The 23,622-nt window shown below is 42.1% G+C and overlaps 2 protein-coding genes across 10 annotated transcripts in view; one reads left to right on the top strand and one right to left on the bottom strand.

Moving 5' to 3' along the window:
- The window catches only part of Sarnp (SAP domain containing ribonucleoprotein), a 60,841-nt gene extending 41,139 nt beyond the window's left edge, over positions 1-19,702 (bottom strand). For 3 of the 8 annotated variants that reach the window (XM_087557681.1, XM_087557683.1, XM_087557682.1), the window contains exons 1-4: positions 19,509-19,557; positions 8,970-9,069; positions 4,782-4,828; positions 3,620-3,687 (exon numbers count right to left, since the gene is read on the bottom strand). In XM_087557681.1, the coding sequence (XP_087413807.1) occupies positions 3,620-3,687; positions 4,782-4,828; positions 8,970-9,069; positions 19,509-19,544 (251 nt within the window). In that variant the 5' untranslated portion in view covers positions 19,545-19,557. 8 annotated transcript variants of the gene reach the window in all.
- A 161-nt stretch (positions 19,703-19,863) lies between these two features.
- On the top strand, positions 19,864-22,924 carry Ormdl2 (ORMDL sphingolipid biosynthesis regulator 2). 2 transcript variants are annotated; one of them, NM_001439694.1, is made up of 4 exons: positions 19,864-19,931; positions 21,057-21,231; positions 21,396-21,547; positions 22,405-22,924. In NM_001439694.1, exons 2-4 carry the CDS (start codon positions 21,058-21,060, stop codon positions 22,538-22,540), a joined length of 462 nt encoding a protein of 153 aa, NP_001426623.1. In that variant the 5' UTR covers positions 19,864-19,931; position 21,057; the 3' UTR covers positions 22,541-22,924. The 2 variants fall into 2 exon arrangements, with proteins under 2 accessions (NP_001426623.1, NP_001426624.1); NM_001439695.1 differs by having other exon boundaries at positions 20,978-21,231.
- The last annotated feature ends 698 nt before the right edge of the window (positions 22,925-23,622 follow it).

The following is a 23,622-nucleotide window of genomic DNA, read 5'->3' as shown; positions in this document are numbered from 1 at the left end:
TAGAGATACAGAACTTATGGAATGTCTATATTGAGGGAGTTTATTGTGATGACTTACAGTCTACAGTCCATCTAACCCAACAATGGTCAGCTGTGAATGGAAGTCCAAGAATCTTGCAGTTGCTCAGTCCCACAAGGCTGGTTGTTTAAGTTACTCTCCTGTAGAAGGAGGTTCCAACAAATGTGCCACAAGTAACTGCAGGCAGTGGAAGAAGCGTGAGTCTTCCTTCTTCCAATGTCCTTAGGCAGGCCTCCAGCAGAAGGTGTGGCCCAGATTAAAGGTGTGAACCACCTCGCCTGGATCTGGAACTTGTGTCTCAGGCTAACCTTGAACTCAGATCTCCTTGCCTCAGTCTCCTGGGATTAAAGTCACGTACTACCATGCCTGGACCTAAACTTTTCATGGCCACTATGCCTCAAGATCTCCATGCCAAAATTCAGGTCAGAAATTTTTGTCTTCCAGCCTTAAGATCTGTGTGTGCCCTCCAATTCTGGATTGTGGTTCATTTCAGATAGAGTCAAGTCAACCAGGAAGAACCACTACACCAGGCCCTGTCTCCATCTCCCCAACCCCTAACAGGAGTGAGAACCATAGACTTTAGGCAAGTTCTTCACATAACTTCCTTTGTGTCTACAGGAACTGCTGGGCCTGATAGTGTACACATCCATTTGATAATAGATTGCTGCTGAGCATGTCCTAATTTGACTTCGTGGGTCCAGTAACGCCCAGCTCATGTTATCATGTGGTAGCCCATCCTCAAACCTTCAGTTTCCACTAAGGCCCAACAGCAGGTCAAGTGCTGGTTTTCAAAAGGAGAATAGTTGTCTGAAGATGGTAGAGCCTTGCTTCAAAATCCCAAAGGTCTCTTCTGTGATTCACCTAAAGGGGCCTGTCAAAGGCTCCAAACAGCACCCCTATTTGCCATTGGGTCTGCTGGAGCATCTGGTCTAAGAGGTGCAGCAGCCTGGACCCGTCATAGAGCCTTCTCCTGTTCCAGGCCCCACACAGAGCTAGCAGCTTTCCTACATCACTTGGTATATGAGCTGGAGGAACATATCTAAGGAGCAATGTGCTATCTCCAGAATCCAAACTAAACACTAAACACTGTGCTTCTTTCACAAGGAATATCTCTGCATGCCTCACACCACTGGACTCCTAAGAATTTCACTGAGGTAGAAGGTACTTGAATTCTGGTTGGATTTCCCATCCTCTGATACACATATGTGTTATCGCTGTATCATTCTCCATGACCCATCTGTCTTCTGCAATGACCAGATAGGAGAGTTAAAGGGAGATGTGATGGAAACCATCACGCCTGCATCTTTCAAGTCCTTGATGGTGCCACTAACTTCTGCAGTTCCTCGAGGGATGCAATACTGAGCCTGATTCGCTATTCTCCCTGGCAGAGGCAGCTCTAAAGGCTTTCCACCATAATAGCCCTCACCCCACAGGTTAGGGAGTCAATGCCAGAGTTCTTCCAACTTGTAAATAACCACTGTATAACTTCTCAACTACTGTGACTGAACTACTGTGAGTCAGACATCAGCCCAAACTCCACCTGGCCTCCATAAGCCCCTACTTTTAACTGGAGGGCCACAACATTTCTTGGGATCTCCCAGAATCAGCATCAATTCTGAACCAGTAACCAAAAGACCCCCGAAAGCCTGTTTCCTTTCCCCCAGGGTACAGTTACTCTTGTACTTGTAAAAGGTCATAGGTCCCTCTGGGGAAGAACTGGAGAAAGGCTAACAGCAAAACTTCTAGGTGTCTTATGAAGGTCCTTCTCCTCAGGGGAACCTGGCCACCCCTGCATTCAAGTGGTTCTAGGTCTGCAACCTGGCTCATGTCTGGAAACTGACTCACTTGGCTGAGACTGTGTGATGGCTTGTGTTAGGTTGGCATAAAGGTGTAGTCTTGTTGGAACAGGTGTGCCACTGTGTGTGTGGGCTTTAATACCATAGTCCTGGCTGCCTGAAGTCAGCATTCTGCTTGCAGACTTCAGCTCCTTCTGCCTGCATGCTGCCATGCTTCCACCATGAGGATAATAGACTAAACCTCTGGAACTGTAAGCCGGTCCCGATTTTTGCCTTTATGAGAGTTGCCTTGGTCATGGTGCCTCTTCACAGCAGTAAAACCCTAAGACAGACTGCCTTTGCCACAATCCAATGTAACCCTTCTTTTATTCACTTGAGAATTTTTGTGTTTGTACACATCGAACAGAAATGCAGTAGGCTTCTTATCTGTTTCATGCCGGGAAACACCGTGCCTGATTAGTCAATAGCAAAGTCCATCTGAATCATGCATTACAATCTTACCTAGCCTACTCTGACCATCACAGGTTAAGTAACTATCAACACTGTTTGGCCTACACTACCCATTATGATAACTAGGAGGAAGGGTTTACAGGGCTGGGCATGGGGAACATGCCTTTAGTCCCAGTGCTCTAGAGGCAGAGGCTAGTATTTAAAAAGTTTATAGAAATTTACAATGTACAGGAACTCATAGATTCTAATTGAATATTATTAGAGTGGCTCACAAAAGAACAAAGGCTAGGAGAACTGAATGGTGCCTATATTGAAGTTAACTTGGTTCTAATTACCTAACACATAATTTGGAAGAAAATTTATTTTCCTCACTGAAAACATACTTTTTTAAAAAATTAATTAATTTATTATATATAAGTACACTGTGGCTGTCTTCAGACATACCAGAAGAGGGCATCAGATCTCATTACAGATGGTTGCGAGCTACAATGTGATTGCTGGGAATTGAACTCAGGACCTGTGGAAGAGCAGCCAGTGCTCTTAACTGCTGAGACCTTTCTAAAAGCACCTGACCTTATCAGAAATGAAAAGGTCAGTGGGAATGTGTAACAAGCAAAAGGGATGAAACTTGAAACCACAGTGATTAAGCACTATCTGGGATACTAAGGATTCCCATGGTAAATGCTTGCCATAGGAACCTGGAGAGCTGAGTTCAAGCCCCAATCTTACTGTGGAAGACAGGTGTGCAGCAGGTGCCTAAGACCTCAGCATAAGAAGGTGGAGACAGGACGACCCCTGGGGCTCAATGGCCAGTTATTCTACTCAATGTGAACTCTATGGCAGTCAGAGACCTTGTCTCAAAAAGTTGGTGGATTGAGGGCACACTTTTAATCCTATCACTTGGGAATTAGAGGCAAAGGATCAGAGTTTGAAGCCAGCCTGGTCTACAGAGCAAGTTCCAGTAAAGCCAAAGCAACATAGTCAGACCCTGACTTGGGGGACAAGAGGGCAGATGGGACATGGGACACAACACGAAGAAGCAAACAAAAAACTAAGACGGAGAATGATTAAGAAAGCCACCTTACATCACTTCCACATACATGCACACTAGCACACTAAAAATTAGATCTGCTCTTATTCACATTATTAAAAAGGGCTGGGTGTAGTGGCACATGCCTTTAGTCCCAACCCTTGGCAGGTTAATCTTGGTGAGTTTGAAGCCAGCCTGGTGTACAAAGCAAATTCCAGGACAGCTAGAGCTACACAGAGAAATCCTGTCTCTCGGGGTAAAAAACAAAACAAAACAAAAAAAAAAACAGATTATTAAAAAAATTATTATTAAAAGTTATAATTACATATCAACAACTTTTTCAGGAGGTTCTTCCTCTTTAACAGGCAGTTCTATAGGCTTTGGTTCTTCTTCCTAAAACCAAATGAAACAACATGGTTAGCATGAATCAAGAATATCCATTAAGAGCCAGGCGGTGATGGCTTTAATCCCAGCACTCATGAGGCAAAGACAGGTAGATCTCAGTCTGAGGCCAGCCCAGCCTGGTATAAAAAGCAAGTCCCGGGGCTGGGGATTTAGCTCAGTGGTAGAGTGCTTACCTAGGAAGCGCAAGGCCCTGGGTTCGGTCCCCAGCTCCGAAAAAAAGAACCAAAAAAAAAAAAAAAAAAGCAAGTCCCAGGACAGCCAGACCTACACAGAGAAACTCTGTCTCAAAAAACCAAAAGAGAAAAGAAATAACCATGAGGGGTTCTGGAGCGATGGCTCAAGAGTGCATACTGTTTTGATTCCCAGCACCCATTTCAGGCAGCTCATAACTGCCTCTGACTCCAGCTCCAGGAGATCTGACACCTCTGGCCTCCATAGGCACCACATCCACATGACCTACCCACATGCAGACACATAATCAAAATAAAATAAAAATTTCCAAAAAATCCATTAAGGCCTCAAGATGGCTGAAGTCACAAGACCCTAGGTTCAATTCTTGGAACCAAGGTAAAAGCTAGACCCAGCAATGCTGATCTGTAATCTAGCACTTCCACAGCAAGATGCGTGGCTGAGACTGCAGCTCAGCAGTAACAATAAAAACAAAACTGTGCCTTAAACAAGGTGGAAACAGAACTAACTCCCGAAAACTTGGCCTCAACTCTACATGTTTGAGCCCAGTATTTCATACACTTAAACATGCAATTTTTCCATTAAAAACAACAACAAAAATATCCATTTTAAAGAAAGATAAACTAGACAGGGCAGCACTCAGGAGGTGGGAACAGAAAGACCAGAAATTCAGATTATCCTCAGCTATATATTGCATCTGAGGCCAGCCTGGGCTATAAGACCCTAGCTCAAAAACGAGAATTAAATTCTACTAGGAAAATAAAGGAATAGCCATCAAGAGACAACATAAGAACTCTCAAACGAATTAAGTCTCTCATTCTTCTCAGGCATCTACAAACCACCAACAGTAAGCAGTGACATTAGCAGGCCAGGGACTAACTTCTCCAACTCACCTCAGTTTCATCTCCCAGTACATCTTCTTCATTTGCTTCTTCTTCAGCTAAAGAACATTAAAATATTCAGGTGAAGCCTTGACCACTTGGTCACAGTGGTACAAGTACAATCTCTTTGCTTTACAACTCAATAATGAGGGCAGAACCAATTCTTATAATACACATTTAGAGAAAATTCTTATAAACCACATTTAGAGAAAATAAAACCAGATCTCCGATATCAGCATAAAATTGAATTCCACCTAAACTGAAAAACTAAATGCAATTAGGTTACAATTAAGTCACAGTATAAAATTAATTTAACAACTAATTAGAACTGGGTACGGTGGTGCATGCCCTGTAATCTCAGCATTTGGGAGACAGAGGCAAAACAACAGAAAATTCAAAGCCATTCTCAGTTAGAGGCAACCTTGGATTACATAAGTAACAACAACAAAATAAGGTGCATGCATAGGTGTGCTGGTGAACCCTTGTAATCCCAGACCTGGGGAGCCAAGCATGGCTAGATCCCAGTGACTGACAGCATTTCTAAAATGACAAAGTGGATGGCTCCTAAGTACAATACCCAACAGTTGACCTCAAGTGAGTATATCTTGGGGGGGAGGGGGGAGCTAGAAAGATGGCCCAACCATTAATGGCTCACAATCAAAACACCAAGAGATTTAGTAGTAGGAAAGGATTTCTTTCTTTCTTTTTTTTTTTCTTTTCTTTTTTTCGGAGCTGGGGACCGAACCCAGGGCCTAGCAAGCGCTCTACCACTGAGCTAAATCCCCAACCCAGGATTTCTTTAAAAAACAAACAAAAAAAAAAAAAACCCCAAAAAGACCCAAAAAAACAAAAAACAAGCAATCGGGCTGGAGAGATGGCTCAGCGATTAAGAGCACTGACTGCTCTTCCAAAGGTCCTGAGTTCAATTCCCAGCAACCACATGGTGGCTCATAACCATCCGTAATGAGACTTGGTGCCCTCTTCTGGCTTGTAGGCGTACATTCAGACAGAATACTGTATACATAATAAATGAATCTTTAAAAAAATAAAAATAAAAACAAGCAAACGAGAAAATAAATAAAGACCCAAAAATGGTACTGGAGAGATGGCTCAGAAGGTTAAGAGTGCTTGCTGCTCTTCAGGACTAGGATTCAGATCCCAGCATCCCAATGAGGCAATTCACACACCCTATAATACCAGCACCAAGGAATCTGACACCTTCTCCTGGCCTCCTCGGGCACCCACACCTGTGCATACACACTCATAAATACACACACACAACAAAATAGGTGAAAAAATTATTTTCAAAACTAAGCACTCCTACTAAAGAACACCAAGAGAAAAAAACATAAAAGAACAATGACAAGGCTGGAGAGATGGCTCAGTGGTTAAGAGCATTGACTACACTTCCAGTGGGTCGTGGGTTCAATTCCCAGAAACTACATGGTGGCTCACACCCACCTGTAATGGAATCTGATTCCCTCTTCTGGTGTGTCTGAAGACAGAACACTCATACAACTCACACACACACACACAAACACACCCCATATATACGTATGTGTGTGTGTATGTGTGTGTGTGTATAACATATGTATATGTATACTTTAAAGACCAATGACAAAGATATCTGTGTTTAAAAACAACAAGGTAGCCAGGCATTACCAATGCCTGCATTTCTAGCACTTGTGGACAAAGAAGAAACCCACTGAACTCAGAACACAGACAGCATCTAAATTTTCTTCAGGATGGAATTATAGTATATTAAAACCAACAACAAATCAGCAACAGTAGGCACTTGATAGGAGAATGCCAAGTCTAGGATTGTAGAGACAAAGAGAGCCCTGTGTGGGCTGGAGAGGCAGCTTAGTGGCTGGGTACTATCGAGGATATGGGCTTGGTTCCAGCACCCACACCATTATTCACACCCACACACCCTAACTCTGGTTCCAGGACATCTAACACTCTCTTCTGGCCTCTTAACACACAAGGCATACACCCACAAATAAAATAAAAATATAATAATTTTGTAATTATTCTTTTTTTAAAAATGTATCTAGGTGTTTTGCCTGCATGTATCTGTGCACATGAATGCAGTGCTCTTCAGGGACAAGAAGAGGGCGTCATATCCCCCAGGACTGTAGTTATAAATGGTTTTAAGCGGCCATGTAAGAATGGGGAACTAGGGTGCTCTACAAAAGCAGCTACTTGCTCTTAATCACTGAACTAACTCTCTAGCCCCAAATAAAATCTTTTAAAAATAAATAGTTGTATGTTTTAAAAGAACCCTGATGTCCTAATGAAGAATTCAGATTTATAGGACAATTCTAGGAAGCAACTTGACAGTGAGCTAAATCATATTAAATATTTACACATTAGTGAATATACAATGACTACAACACTAATCTGGGCATATATTATATAATCTCTCAGGCACATAAAAAAGAAAAGTAGTTTATAAGAGAATTATATATCCTAACAACACTTTAATATATAATATGTAATACTTCATACAATAGAGGAATCTGTTAAGGAATGTTAAGGCCATAAACTGTGGTAGCTTGTAAGATGGCTCACACTCTTGCTCCCAGGCTTGATAACATAAGATCATAACGTGCCCCATCACTCTCTACCTTACCCCTCTGAGATGGGTATCTCACACCCTTGAAACAAGCTCTCACTGAACCTGGAGCTAGCCTTAGGCAGCAGCCTAAGGAGCCCTCCCAGCTTCTCCACCCACAGCGCACACAGGTTTGTGAGAGCACATCCAGCTTTTAGCATGGATGCTGGGATTTAAATCCAGGTCCAACAAATGCCCTGATCTAATGAGCCACTTCTCTAGCCCCTAAAAATATTTTATGGATACAGCAAATACCTAAGAATGGGGTCTGAAGAGTATTTAAAGGAAGGAAATGAGGAATAGGGAAAAAGAGAATGATAAAAATTGGAAAGATACATATTAGCTGGGATGATAATATGTATTAAGGGGGCACTATTTCTTTTTCAAGGTAGGATTGGGGGAGATGAGGTGTAAGGGTAACCAAAGATCACCCAGTTTAAGGATTTCAAGGGTCCAGACACTAGTCTCTGATAACACTTAACTATGTTAACAGTGACTCGCCAAACATATTAAATGAAAGTTTATACAATACAGATTAAAATTAAAGGCTTCAAACTCTTAACTAGTAACAGTGTTATAATTTTTTCTTTAAAGGTATGGTCTTACCAAGTTGCTCAACTGGGTCTCAAATTTTGATTCTTTGGCCTCAGCCTCCAAAAGAACTGGGATTACAGGACTGGCAAATTTTTTAATATTTCATTATTTTATTTTATATGGACTGAGTTTTGCCTGCATTTTATGTACGTACATACATCCTATGTACCAGATGAGAACGTCAGATCCCTGGAATTACATACAGTTGTGAGACACCCTATGTACTGGGAATTAAACCCAGGTCCTCTGCAAGAACAGCACATGCTCTAAACCAGAGTCATCCTCCAGTCTCCTCCATCCTGATATTTAAATAACATACTACGATTCACAGCCAGGGAGGCAATGGGACAAGATCCTACCTCTTTAGTATATAACAAATGAAAATATTTCAATACGGGGCTGGAGAGATGGCTCAGTGGTTAAGAGCACTAGCGGCTCTTCCAGAGGTCCTGAGTTCAATTTCCAGCAACCACATGGTACCTTATATATATAAAATAAATAAGTACATCTTTTAAAAAAATTTTTAATACACCTACATGTACTACACCCAGAGACACATACAGAGTTGTGTGTTTTGGAGGCAGGATCCCACTCTGCAGCTCTAGCTAACCTAGATCTCTAGCCTAGGCAGGCTTCAAACACCTGATCCTCAGGCCTCGGTCCACTGGGTACTGAATACAGGCTTGTATTACAGCATCTGGCTCGGCCCAAACCTACTCTTTGTTGGTGGTGGTTTTTGTCTGAAACAAACTGTTACTTTGTAAATCAGACTGGCCTTGAACTTGAAGCCATCCTTCAGCCTCTCCCTCCCAAGTGCAAGGATTAGAGGCATGAGCCACCGTGGCCATCTCTAAAAGTTTTCTTGATGTTGTTAATTTAAACCTTATGTCATCAATTACCTGAGAGAGGAAGAAATCTTTTTAAGTGTAAGAGCTTGAAACCTAATGTAATGCTTCACTCACATCATGTTCCCTCCACAAAGTACTCACCATGTTCTTCAAGATATGCCTGGAGCCTATTGATAAGATCTTGTTTTATTCCCTTGGTCTCTAAACCACGAGCAAGGCATTCTTGCTTTAGTTCAGCAAGCTGAGAAAACAAACAAACAAACAAACAACTTTTTTAATTCCTATGAATAAAGAGGTCATTCTTTCTCACAAAAGAGAAGATGGCGGTAGCAAGGACAATGGTCAATTCCCAAATCCAAGGCCTATCCCTGACCAAGACCACAGGGCTTTCTAACACACGCTGTAAAACATCACACTTAAGTAAAGCTGTAATCTATTTGTGCAACTCTTTTTTTAAATAACTAAGGGGCAAGTTCTAAAACATTACACTGTCAACAACTTAAGAAAGGGGGAAAAATAAAAATCAATCTTTAGTCAGAAACCCAGTGTTCTAAAGCCAGATTCTCCAAGCCCAGTTTTTGTGTCGAAGCTTGGTCCTCAGTGTATTGGCTCTGGGACTATTAAAAATGTAGAGCAGCCTTACACAGTGGCACATGATAGTAATCCTCCCAGCTGGGAGGGGAAGCAGAAGAGTCAAAACTTCAAGGCCAGCAGAAAAACCCACTCTTACCCCCGCCCCCAAAAGTGGAGCTTATTGAGTAGTATTTAGGTCATCAAAGGAGGCCTAATTCTAGAAAGGAATTAATTTAGGTTAATTCTCCAAACATCAGTCTATATAAAAGAGTAATAGTGGCCAGGTTTGAGCCTGCAGTCCCAGCACTTGGGAAGTGGAGGTAAGAAGACCAGGAATTCAACAACAACAAAGACAATCTAGACTCATTCCATGAGACTCTGTCCTAAGCTCTCACTAACCTCTAGCTTTTGTTCCTACCATGTAATCTCCCCTCAAAATTGATGCCACCATTATGTCATCTCTTATAGGGTAACACTATGCTAATGGGACTTTCCATTTCCAAATTTGGGAAATAAATCTTTCTATAAAGTACATACACCTGAGGTGTTCTGTCATAATGGTAGAAATGGACTAATAAATACCTATTATTTCTAATGTATTATTACAATATACCATACACATCTGTAAATCTAATAACTGTTCATGTGTTGTGTGGCTTAACGTCAACAATGAACAGTTCCATCTACATCACCAGACAAAGGCATGCAACACTCTCCCACGACTGGTGATCAGCTTTTTATTTTCCTGTAACTGTGCTGTATATTAAAATCCAGAACCTTAAGCAGGCTGGGCAAGTTCTCTTTTTCTAGAGCGATATATACCGCGGCCCTGTTAAAATCCTTAAATCACACAGCCGCGTTGATTTCTGCATCAGAGCCGCACAAAACTGGACCAGGTTAACTCCTTGTCATGAAAGGGCAAGGGGTTCATGGAGCCTCATCCCTCTCTGAGGATTTCTGAACAGTTAACGGTCAATTGGGGAGGGAGATATTTTCTGCAGTAGTAAATGCCCATGCTTCCATAGAGAAAGTGTCCCTGGTGCTCTTATAGACAAGCCTACCCTAAGCTAGGGTGGACTTGCTAGGAACAGGAACAGGATTAGCAGGAGTTAGAAGGAAGCAAGAGAGATGGAAGCATCTAAAGCCGATCAAAAGTCACTATGCACATGTATAAAAGGTGCCACAGGGGACATTTTATGCGTAATTAATATAAACTAATAAAAACATTTAAAGTATTAACATATGAAAGAAGCCAGGTGGCAAACAAGATTGGCAATCCTACCTCATCAGGATTACTTGTAAGGGACAGAGCACACCTGAGAAAAGCACACGATATACAATGTGACTTATAAGAGGTCATGACACTGGGGACCCAGGGCTTTTTGACTTCTGGGCTTAACCCATTCCATTCTCAGGAGGGCCTTCCTTTTACCAGACACATACTATTTTAAACCAGTAAAAATGTATACTTACCAATCTTACAGGCTGTAGAAGTACTAGTGATGGGTAACTGAGAACTAAAGGAAACACCCGCTGCAGGGGCACCCAGACTGCCTGCAATGCCAGCTACAGGGAACTTAACAACCTCTGCTTTCCTCCTTGGGTCTCTGACCATCTGCATCCACATGCACACGCTCAAACACAAGACATATAATGTCTTAAGTTTGCCGTAAGACTGTGTCTTAGGAATGTCAGAAGTTGCACTCAACATGACTGCCTAATAATAAACACTCTGATGCAGGGGAGAGACAAGCCTAGGATCCTGAACACCACACAAAAACAACAGGACTAAGGAATGCTGAGAGTGGGAGAAACAGTCTTCCCCAGAGAGGAGCATAAAAACTGATTATCAATACCAAATGGTCAGCCCATAAAACATACATACAGGTAACATAAAACAGACTGAGCGCCAATGTACTTAGGTGTATGTGCAGAGAGAGACATAGAGAGACAGATAGGCAGACATGTCTATAACAATAATTGATTAAAAAAGAGAAAGCAATAAATTTGAAAAAGGGGGCACTTGGAAGAGTTTGGAAGGAGGTATGGGAATGGATAAATGGCGTAACTATATTAGAATCTGAAAAAAATAAAAGAAATATTTTTAAATTAAAATATGAGGCCCTGTCTCAAAAAATAAAAACAGGTATATATATAAAATGTTCGATTTAAGATTCAAATCTTCAATCATACAAAAACTAGATGAAAGCTGGGTAGGTGATTCAACAAATAAGGACACTTGCTGCCAAGCCTGACCTGAGCTCCCCTGAGAACCACGTGGCAGAGGCTGTCCTGACCTCCACACGTGCTCCATACGGCCATGACACATAAGCACAGACACGGTTTTCTTTAAATGAATGAAGACTTTGCTCAACAGTTCATCTCTAGCCAGGGAGATATTCCGAAATTAAGAGTTTGCTGTCCTTTCAGAGGACCTAAATTTGGTTCCCAACACCCATGTCTGGTAGTCTCTAAACCCTCTTCTGGTCTCCACAGGCACCTGCACACATGTGGCATACATTCACATAAACATAACACATATGCACATAAATAAAAATAAAAGCAGCCAGGTATGATGGCACAGGTTTTTAATCCCAGCACCCAGAAGATCTCTGTGACCTCGAGGCCAGCGTGGTCTACAGAGAGTTCCAGGCCAGCCAGGATGACATAGTGAGGCCCTGTCTCAAAAATCAAAACCAACCAACCAAACATTCTGTTAGGGCTGGTGAAGTGGCTCAGCGGGAAGACAGACTCACTGCTCTTACAGACAACTCAGGTTCAGTTCCCAGCACCCACATGACTCACAACCATTTATAACTTCAGCTCCAGGGAATCCAGCTCCCTCTTCTGACCCTCAAGGGCACTATGTGAACAAGGTGTACATACATGCAGGTAAACCATTCATACACATGAAAATAAATATTAAGAGCAAGCAAAAAGATAAAGATCTTAGGGCTTTAGGGAAAGAAGTTACTACCAAAATAAGTGTCAATTATACATAGCTGAAATTATAGATCTTTGATAAACTATGTAATAGCTTTACTAGGATGGACACATACTCTTTAAATACTTGTGTTTATGTTCGTGATCATGTGTAGAGGGGTGTACAAACACCATGACACATCTGGCACTGCACTGTATGCTCCAGGCTTACTGGCCTGAGAACTCACAGGTGATTCCAGTCTTTGCTTCTCTTCTCATCATAGGAGTACTAGAATCACAGACACAATACTGTGTCAGCTTCGCCATTGGTCTCAAGGATCTGAACTGAGAAGGGTAGGCTAGCACTTTTACCCAATGAGTCATCTATCTAGTCTTTTTACTGAGACAAAAATCTAATGTAGCCCAGGCTGCCCCTAAACTTGTTATATTCTTAAAGATGACTGAGCTTTTAAGCATCTTGCCTCTACCTCCCCAGTAATGGTGTATAGGTGTACACCATTGCAACAGGTTTTATACAATATTTGAAACTGAATCTAGGACTTTTCATATGATAGGCAAGCACTCTAGAAACTAAGCTACGTTCTCAGCTCTTGTGATAGCTATATATTCTTATCCTATAAAGTCCAACATGTCATTAATCTACGGTGAACAAACAGGAAAAGAAACACAAATCCTATATGCAGTTCAGAGCACAAATGTCTGATCTGAAAGATGATGTTTCTGGTTTTAAAGTAAAGATCTAAGACCAAAATGTCAAAGTTAGAAAGCAGACATTTGGGGTTGGGGATTTAGCTCAGCGGTAGAGCACTTGCCTAGCAAACGCAAGGCCCTGGGTTCCGTCCCCAGCTGGGGGGGGGGTGGGGTGGGGCAGATATTTACAGAAGGGAGAACTTTGCAGCTAGAAGGCATGCTCTGTGTTTCTGCAAGGTAGCATTGGAAATGGGGATAACTGCTGGATTTTGCTTGTTTTGTTTTTCCTTGTCAATGTACAATGATGGGAGAAGTATTTAGTAGGTAGAATGGGCACGCAAGCAGGAAAGGTATATAAGGAAGGAGCTTTTCAACTGAATGAGTCAATAGCATTCCAAACTGAGAAACACTGATAGGAACAAGTAAGGCTCCTATCTATACAGTATAGCTATAGAGACTTCAGAATGTAGCAGTTAAGAGTATGTCCTCCAGTGGACTGGAGAGATGGCTCAGTGGTTAAGAGCACTGACTGCCCTTCCAGAGGTCCTGAGTTCAATTCCAGTGAACACATGGTGGCTCACAACCACCTGTATAGCAGGTTCTGATGCCCTCTTCTGGTGTGCCTGAAGACAGGTACAGTGTACTCACATACATATAATAAATAAATCTTTAAAAAAAAAAAAAAAAACTCTATTAAAAAAAATCTAGAGTCCTGACAGTTTTCTCTTGACCTCCAAATGCATGTCATGACACACACACTAAAATAAATAATGTAATTTAAAAAGAAAATTTTTTAAGAGAACGTAAAGGCTGAGACAGGGGGATCTCTGAGTTTGAGGCCAGCCTGGTCTACTGAGTAAGTTCAAGGACAGCCAAGGCTACACAGAGAAACTCTGTCTCAAAAAACCAAAAAAGAAAAAAAGAAGAAGAAATGTAAGGCTCAAGAGATGGTTCAGTGGTTAGGAGCACTAGTGGCTCTTCCAGAGACCCAAGCTGGACTCCTAGCACTCACTCAGAAGCTCACGAGTTTGTAACTCTGGGCCCCAGGGATCCAACACCTTTTTCTATCTAGCTCAACAGGTAAAAGGTACTTGCCATGCTGGCCTGACAACCTGAGTTATATCCACTGACCCCACTGTGAAAGAAAAGAGCCAGCTGCTAAAAGTTTCCTTTGATGTCCTGTGATGCCATGACACACAGAAACCCACGTTCACATATATACACACAATAATTTTACATTGAAAATTTAAAAGAGTAATATGAAGTTTGGATACTAATTGCTTGGATTGACAAGTCATTTATTAGTTATAAGAACTAGGACAAATTAATCAATTCCTGGATCTGAGCCTCCATATTTCTTTTGAAATGAGGACATAGAGGCATTTTACTTTATAGAGTTATTATGAGAATTAAACCAGCTAATATGTATAAATAGCATCAACTGGCACTTGCCACACAGCAAATGTGTTAGCAAATAAAGAAGAATAACCTAAGCATGGCTGTTGGAGGGTGAGAGAGTGTAGAATGAGGAGAATAGCAGATAGAGAATAGAGATCGTGAAAAGGCCTCTGAATCAGGGGACTATCATAATACACACTGAACTGGTAAGTCTCTCCTCTACACCCCATCCTCACCAGTGCCAAAAGAACACAAACTGATCAGTTCAAGCTCGTCTCTCAAGTTTTCAAAAGTTTCTCTATCTATGCTATAGCTACAAGAAATAAAACTGCTGAAGGCTAGAGAGGTGACTGAGTAGTTAATGTAACTCCTGCCTCCTACTGAACAGATTACCGCTTGGGTAATCCCAATACCTGAGAGGTGGTAGAGGGAGGGGGATCACGAATTCTAAGCTAGGATGGGCTATATTACACACACACACACACACAGACACACACACACACACACACACAGAGGGAGGGGGAAGGGGAGAGGAGGGGAGGGGACACGCAGGAGAGCTTATACAACCTAAGGAGATCTTTTGTCTGAGTTAGGGATCACCATGAGTCTAAGGTTAGTCTGGGCTAGAGTGAAGCCGTATCTTACCCTTAAAAAAGGGAAGAGGGTTTGGAGATAGCCTGCCCACATATGAGAGATGTGACAGACAGATCTCAGTGAATTCCAGGATAGCCTTAGAGTTCAAGGCCAGGAAAAGCTATATAGAAAGTCTCTATCTCAAAGATAAATGAAATAAAATAGAAACTCTAAGTCAATCCAAAAAGTCAGATTATTCACATCTCTCAGATGAGAGAGCATGTAATGCTAGCACTTCTGCAGTGAGACAGGAGGCAGACACAGAAGACTCCTCCGAAGCTGGGAGGCCAACCCACCTCAAACAGGCAGCACGGAACAAGAGATCCTGTCTCCAACAAAGGCAGACATGAATGGACACCAGAGCCTGTCCTGACTTCCACAAGTGCACATGCATTCATACAAAAGAACACACAAAGATTAAAAACAGTAACAAAAAACTCACCCTTTTCATCACCATTCCAATTTACTTTTATAGCCAGTTGTTTTACTAACTTTCCAAACTATCAGCAACAACATTTACATACCTTTGTTTCAACAACACAAATATTTTACTGTTCGCTACACTCTGACACTACTATAGATTTTTCTGGTTCTCTCCACTGTAGAGTTCCTTTTTTCATGTGTGATTATAAATCGGGGTGTTATAGTTCAAGACATTCTCAACCACAATCCAGTCTTTCCAACTGAGTCAGAAAAAAAAAAAAAAAAATATATATATATATATATATATATATATATAGAGAGAGAGAGAGAGAGAGAGAGAGCGCGCCCATGTCACAGATTTTTCAGAAATTTGTACCTGATATGGACTTTTATATCAATGTAAATGTTTTTGTCCTTCCTACTTCAAGCTTAATCCTTCCCTTTGAACTAAAGTCCCCAATTTCTCTTTATAAAAGTGGAGTTTGTTTTTTGTTGTTTTGAGACACCATCTTTCCATATCACCCTGGCTGTCCTGGAACTCACTATGTAGACCAAGCTTGCCTGGAACTCACAGAAATTCACCTGCCTCTGTGTCCCCAGTGCTGGGATTAGAAACATGCACTACTATCCCCAGCTTGGAAACAGGTTTTTTTTTTTGTTGTTGTTGTTGTTTTTGGTTTTTCGAGGCAGGGTTTCTCTGTGTTGCTTAGGCTATCCTGGAACTTGTTCTGTTTAACAGGCTGGCCTTGAACTCAGAGAGAAGCACTTGTGTCTGCCTCTTGAGTGCTGGGATTAAGAGCATGTGCCACCTCCCGACTTGGGAAGTGTTTTTTTAAGGCATTAAAAACCCAAAATTGGCCAGGAGAGGTGGCACTTGCCTTCAAACCCAGCACTGGGAGACAGAGACAGACAGATCTCAGTGAATTCCAGGATAGCCTTAGAGTTCAAGGCCAGGAAAAGCTATATAGAAAGTCCCTATCTCAAAGATAAATGAAATAAAATAGAAACTCTAAATCAATCCAAAAAGTCAGATTATTCAATCAAGGTCAACACTAGAGACTAACATTGTCTTCTAAGCCAGAATTTTTATGGGTTCTTAACCAGAGGTCTATGGACTCCTCAGGGCTACAAGGTAATTTTGCGGAGCCCATTAAATTGCATGCAAAGTATTGTACATGCCTTTTTCTGGGGAAAGGGTCCATACCTTTCATCAGAGTTTCAAAGATATCTGTGACCTCCAAAAGTTTAAGAAGTGCTCTAGAGAAAAAAGCAAAAACAAGCAAATGTGATTAAAGAGTAAGTCCTGCTTACACCCTCAGGAGTGCCTTGTGTTCTCTTAAGACTATAGACCTGAAGTCAGGTCATTAGATAAGAATGCAAACTTATGAACTAACAAATAACAGTACGGTGGAAGGAGGAACTCCATAAACAAATACAGTATCCATAAAGGAAAGTCATGGGACAACTAGTGACTTACTCCAGGGTTTCAAAAGGGGAACAAACAAGAGAATACCAAATAGCCCACTAAATTTTAATCTTTCACTTAAATATTAATTTTCTGTGTATGTTTTATAATATGTATAACAGTACAGAACTATATAACTTACACAGATAAAAATGGAGGTAGTTGCTCAATTTTCCTTATTTGTTCAAGTAATCATTAGAAAACTTATGATAATTCCATTATAGCTACATCAAGTTAACAGTAACTAGAATAACATAAAAATCCAATAATGAAATTTGAGAGTCCAACAGTTAAGAAACACATTTGCTTTCAAACAATAATGTCACCTTAACAGACTAAATTACAGGAGCTTTTTCTACACACCTTCATTTACAGATCTTAAAGAAAAACAAAAATGCAGCAATTTTTAAGGTTTTTTTTTTCAAGATTAAAAAAGAGAGAGAGAGAGAGAGAGAGAGTGTGTGTGTGTGTGTGTGTCACAGAAGCAGGTGCCTAAAGACACCTGAGGGAGCTGGAGCGATGGCTCAGTGGTTAAGAGCACTGACTGCTCTTCCAGAGGTCCTGAGTTCAATTCCCAGCAACCACATGGTGGCTCACAGTCATCTGTAATGAGTGAGATCCGATGCCCTCTTCTGGTGTGTCTAAAGACAGCTACAGTGTACTCACATACATAAAATAGATAAATCCTAAAAGATTTAAAAAAAAAAAAAAAAGATTAAAGACACCTGAAAAGAAAATCAGATCCCCTGAAGCTGGTGTGCTCAAGTGGTTGTGAGTCGCTTGACTTTGGTGCTGGAAACCAAACTCAGGTCGTCTGAAAGAAAGCGTGCTCTTAACCACTAAGCCATTTCCCCAGACCCAATTATTAACTTTAAGGGAAAAAAGAGAGAGAGAGAGAGAGTTCATGGATGGAGAGATGGCTCAACAGTTAAGACCACAGACTGTTTTTTCAGAGGACCCAGGTTCAATTTCCAGCACATACATGGAGACTAAAAACTATCCATAATTCTGCAGGTACACATACATACATACATGCATGCATACATACAAAATACCCATACACATAAAATAAATAAATCTTTTTTTAAAAAAATCATCACAGTCCAATAATTTAAAGCAACTATTAAAAAATAAAACAAACAAACAAAACACTGGGCATGGCAGTGCATGCCTCGAATCCCGACACTTGGGAAGCAGAGAGGTAGGATCTCTGAGTTCCAGGCCAGTTAGAGCTACAGAGTGAGATCCTGTCTCAATAAAGAAAGAAAGAAAAGTTCTCAGCTTTTATTAAGTAAGTTTGATTTGTACATGATTCCCAGAATAAGATGACCAAAACAACCAAAGTTACTTGGGAAACAAAACAATAATGAATATAGTTTCTTAATTCTTCTTAAAAAGGAATTATTGTCCTTACAGAATAATAATCGAAGGGCAAGTCTACATACAAGAAAAGAACCTCGGGTTACCAAAATGTACAGCTCAATAGGTCCTGTGGTTTAGAATGTCACCAAAAAATGACACCAAGGTGTCCTGGAGAGATGGCTCAATGGTGAAGGGCATTTACTGCTCTTTGGGACCCAAATTCTATTCCCAGGAACCACATGAGGAACTGCCTGTAACTCCAGATGCAGGGGATCCAACACCCTCTTCTAACCTCCAAGAGCATGCACCACACACTCACAGACACACGTAAATAACAAAATTAGATCCAAAAAGGGGATAGGGGGTGTGTGACACCAAGAGAGCTGGGATTCTTCCCAAAAATAAACAGGGCAAGCAAAATCCTAAGGTTTTCAAATATACTTCATATACCTCCAACGTTACAGCTATCTACCCTATACGTTCTCTCTCTAGTGGTAGGATAGTCAGGAGAGGTCAGGATGCTGAGAACCTCCTGGGAAAACTCGAAAAACTTTTAGGGAAAATGTGTTCGCCATTTTACAACCTCTTAGAGATGCCTCTGCCCCAAGTTTCCACCGAGGAACCTATCTTAAGGCTCCTCCTCTCCTTGGTTTCAAAATTCGAGTCCAAGATCTTAACCCCACCTTTTTAAAAGCACTTTCTGGGTTATGTTTGGGACACATTCAGGTAAACATGCAAAAATGCCACTATATGTTAACTGAGAAATCTCAGCTTTCGGACAAGAGAAGTGACTACACCAATCCGAGAAAAAAAAAAAAACAAAAACAAAAACATAATTGTGGGTCAGCATGGGACACGGGAGAAAGACCACTGACGTAATGCTGATCAAATGAGAACGGAATATAAAAGGCAGAAGGTGCTTCACAGCCGGGTGTGGAAGGGTGACAGATAATAAAACAATGAGAAGAACGGGCAACAACAGGTAAACACCAGGTAACGATAGCAATAAAATACTGAGGAGAAACGGAATTTAAGGTAGGCCTAAGAAAGGAGGCACAAAACTACAGCGAGAGCCAGGAAAGAAGTGTAAGCAAGTGCCTGACAGGAAAACACGTGGAATTAGGCGACGCAGGGCCCCGTGTAGAATTTAGGTTCCAGAAAACCCCACCTCAGCCTTCCCCGCGTAACGGTACCTTCAGCTTGTGGAGCTCCACCGTCTCGGTCGCCATCTTGCTGCGCCTTACTCCACCAGACCCCCACAGCTGCCCCCTCTTCAGGAGCTTAGGCTCATCCAACCAATCGCTGTCATTTTTGCTCCCACCTCACACCAACGGCTCTTCCCATTAGTCAGTGGCGGCGTCGCTCTCACGCCTCTTGGCCACTTTCCACAGCTCTCTGAAAAGGTGGACCCCGGGAAGGGCGGGGCTTGCATGGCCTAACGATAGAAAAGGCGACCAATTGTACGTCCCCATCGCGTAACCAGCCAATGATTGGGGACAGAGCGGATTCTGTTCCACCAATAGGGAGAGCGCAGACAGGGCGAAAGTCGGGCACTTCCTGGAGACCACAGGTGTAAGAGCTGTGCCCCAAGCCGGACGGGCTCCTGAAGCTGGCAGGTATGGGCTGCGTAAGACTTGAAAAGGTTACGGAGAGAAATCGGTGGGAGTATCGGGAAGGGCGGGGAATCGACAACCTTAAATTCGAGAGGTGCCGTGAGGAAAGCCTTAAAGTGACGTGTGAAACTGGGACTCTGGGAGGAGCATGGGCAGACTCTGTACTTGATTTGGGGGATTTGGGGACAAGCAAGAGCGGGTTTTTAAAAGCAAACAAACAAAACAAACAAAAGACCCGGGCATCAGAGCTAGCGGAAGTTTAAAAGCTAAAAAATTGGGTAAGTTCTTGCAGCGCCCCATATTGAGCGAAAGGATGGCGTTGTTTGGCTGCTGACAATGCAGAGCGGGTGAGAGACAGGATGGACAAGCCTCAGGAAAAAAGATGGGGACTAGAGGTAGCTTTACTCTCGGTGCCTTCTTTATTGGTCCCTTGATTAACTGAATAGCTTTCTTGTGGGACTCTGGGTGTGACCTTAACTTCCTCAAGAAAGTAAATTAAAATACTCCCGATTCCCCTGGTCCTTCAAGTAAATGTCACAGTCTAAGCTTACTGCTTCATGTTTAGTTGAAATGTAAAGATCTAACTAAAACTTAAAAGTATTTCTATAATAGTGAGGGCCTTTCCTTTAAAAAAAAAAAACAACAGCAGAAAAGACACTTAGTTGTCAGTGAGTATACACACTAACAACCGCAGGTATGGGAGTCAGGGGACAGACAGCTTGCAGTAGTTGGTTCTCTTTCTACGGTGTGGGTCCTGGGGATCCAACTCAGGTCTTTAGGGTGGTAGCAAATACCTTCTCCAGCTTAGCCATTTTGAAGACCCTCGTGCCTTTTCATTTGTTTTGGAGAAATGATCTCACTCTAGCCCAGGATCGGCTCAAACAGTCCTCACGCCTCAACCTCCCAAGAGCAGGGATTACAATCATGAGCCACCATGCCCAGCTGCTTCATGTCTTCTCAAGTTTTAACAGAGTCTTCAGTTTTTCCTTTTTTTGCATGATAGGGAAATCCTTTCATTCCCAAGACTTCAGGGGATTTTGGCTTTTCAGGAGACAACTGGGGAACAAGCTCAATCAGGGGTAATGAGGAAACTGAGTTGGACTCCTGCCTGATCCCTCACTGTGGTAGGATGAATGTGGGGGTGGCCCACAGCGAAGTAAACCCCAACACTCGAGTGATGAACAGTCGGGGCATCTGGCTGGCCTACGTCATCTTGGTAGGACTGCTGCATGTGGTGCTCCTCAGCATCCCTTTCTTCAGCATTCCTGTTGTCTGGACCCTGACCAACGTCATCCATAACTTGGTGAGCACTGAACCACACCCTGTGCCCAACCCAGGTCTACCCCAACCAAAACAAAATAAAGCCACCAACTGTTGGAAATCTATGTCTTCCTTTTGGGATCTTAGCATAATTCTTGACCCAAAGGACTACTTTCTACTCTTAAACTGTCCTTCCCCTCTTCCCAGGCAATGTATGTCTTCCTACATACAGTCAAAGGGACGCCCTTTGAGACCCCTGACCAAGGAAAGGCTCGGCTTTTGACACACTGGGAGCAGATGGACTACGGACTACAGTTTACCTCCTCACGAAAGTTCCTCAGCATTTCCCCTATTGTACTGTGAGTGGGAGTAGAGGAGATGCTGGCTCCAAAACGGCTCTACAGCAGGGAAAAGTACTAGGGGTTGGGGAAATGGTTTAGTCAATCAAGTGCTTACCACAAAAGATAAGGACTTGAGTTCAATACGTAGCACATATGTAAAAGCTAGGTGTGGCCATGTATAACCATGTGTGCCTATAATCCCAGCACTGAAGAGTTGGAGGCAGGAGGATGCCTAGGGCTGGCTGGCCAGCCAATCGCCAAATTGCTGCACTTCAGAGTCAGAAAGCAACCCTCTCTCGAAAAAAAAAAAAAATGTGGAGAGCAATTCATGAAGACTCACGTTGACCTCTGGTCTCCATGTGTACACTTGAACATGTACCTATATTGACACACACACAAGTACACTAACCCTACATTGTAAAGTACAAGACAGTAGTCAAGCATTCTTCACTTGTTCATGGTGCTAAGGAAAGGGAGACTGAAAATAAACCAAGCTCCTAACCAAAGCTGAAGTGATTTTACAGTCCCCAAAGAAGCAAGAAAGTAAACGCAGGATGTGTGTTATTGGTTTAAAACTAACACTGACTTGGAGAAAGGAAGCAAACAGGGCTCCAGAAGTCATATAGGCTGAAACAGCTTTGGCTGTCACTTGCAATTTATCATTAACCATTACCAAACAAACTGATTTCTAACCTCTAGTTAAAGATGCCTTCTGATTATAACCTGAACCTCGTTAAATACCATTGATTAGTAGGAATAGTTTTGGACTATAAGCAATAAAACTAGTAATTCAAAATAGAAAAGAAAGTCACTGGGAAGGCATGAATGTGGATATGGGAGGCCAACCTCAGTCATCCTATTGTTTTTTTCCCTAGCTACCTACTGGCCAGCTTCTACACCAAGTATGATGCTGCTCATTTCCTCATCAACACTGCCTCACTGCTCAGCGTACTGCTGCCTAAGCTGCCCCAGTTCCATGGGGTTCGCCTCTTTGGAATCAACAAATACTGAAAGACGGGCTGATAGGTCTGCAGGCATTGAGGGAAGGCACTGGAACTAATAGAATGTTTTTCCCTTCTCCGTACTATCTTCTGTATCTTGGAAGCCTGACAGATAAGATAAACCTTTCTAAACTCCAAGAAGGGAGAAATTGGAAAATGGGGTTCCTGGGCCCAGCCTTAAAAGGGTCAAGGTTCTCTGAATCAGGAAAGGTGAGTGAGGTTAGGGCCTGCCACTCACTCTCCTCTATCTAGCAAGAAGCCATCAATGCTTGGGCAGCTTTTCTGGTAATTATGTTTTGCCATATCCTCTAAACCCGCTAACTTCAAGTTCTGTTTTGCTGTAAATTTTTCTTAAAATAAAGTCTTTCAGTTATGGCTGAAATTTGATAAGCAAGGACAGAGAGATGTTCTCATAATGCTGGGGAGAAACTACAAAATGTAGACTTACTATAGAAAACTTTTAAGCAAAACTTTATCACTACTTCTTTAGTCCAATAGGGGGTACCTTTCACTCACAGCTAACAGCAAGGAAAAAATTATCAAATAAGAAAGAAGAGCTCAGGGGCTGGAGAGATGGCTCAGCGGTTAAGAGCACTGACTGCTCTTCCAGAGGTCCTGAGTTCAAATCCCAGCAACCACATGGTGGCTCACAACCATCTGTAATGGGATCTGATGCCCTCTTCTGGTGTGTGTGAAGACAGCTACAGTGTATTCACATATAATAAATAAATAAATCTTTAAAAAAAAAAAGAAAGAAGAGCTCAGGGCTGGAGAGATGGCTCAGCGGTTAAGAGAACTGACTGCTCTTCCAGAGGTCCTGAGTTCAATTCCCAGCATCCACATGGTGGCTCACAACCATCTGTAAAGAGATCCGATGCCCTCTTTTGGTGTGTCTAAAGACAGCTACAGTGTACTTATATAGAATAAATGAATAAAAAAAATTAAAAAAAAAAAAGGAAGAAAGACGAGCTCAAAAGCTAGGTATAGAGGCACACGCTATAATCCTAGCCCTCGGCAAGCACAAGAATCACTGCAAGTTGGCGGCCAACCTGGTCGGCACAGCAAGACCCTAGCTCCAAAGAAAACAGGACT

This window comes from Rattus norvegicus, chromosome 7, assembly GCF_021556685.1.
Source record: "Rattus norvegicus strain SHRSP/BbbUtx chromosome 7, alternate assembly SHRSP_T2T, whole genome shotgun sequence".
In the NCBI taxonomy this organism is placed as follows: Eukaryota; Metazoa; Chordata; class Mammalia; order Rodentia; family Muridae; genus Rattus; species Rattus norvegicus.
This window is presented reverse-complemented; position numbering and strand designations above follow the sequence as displayed.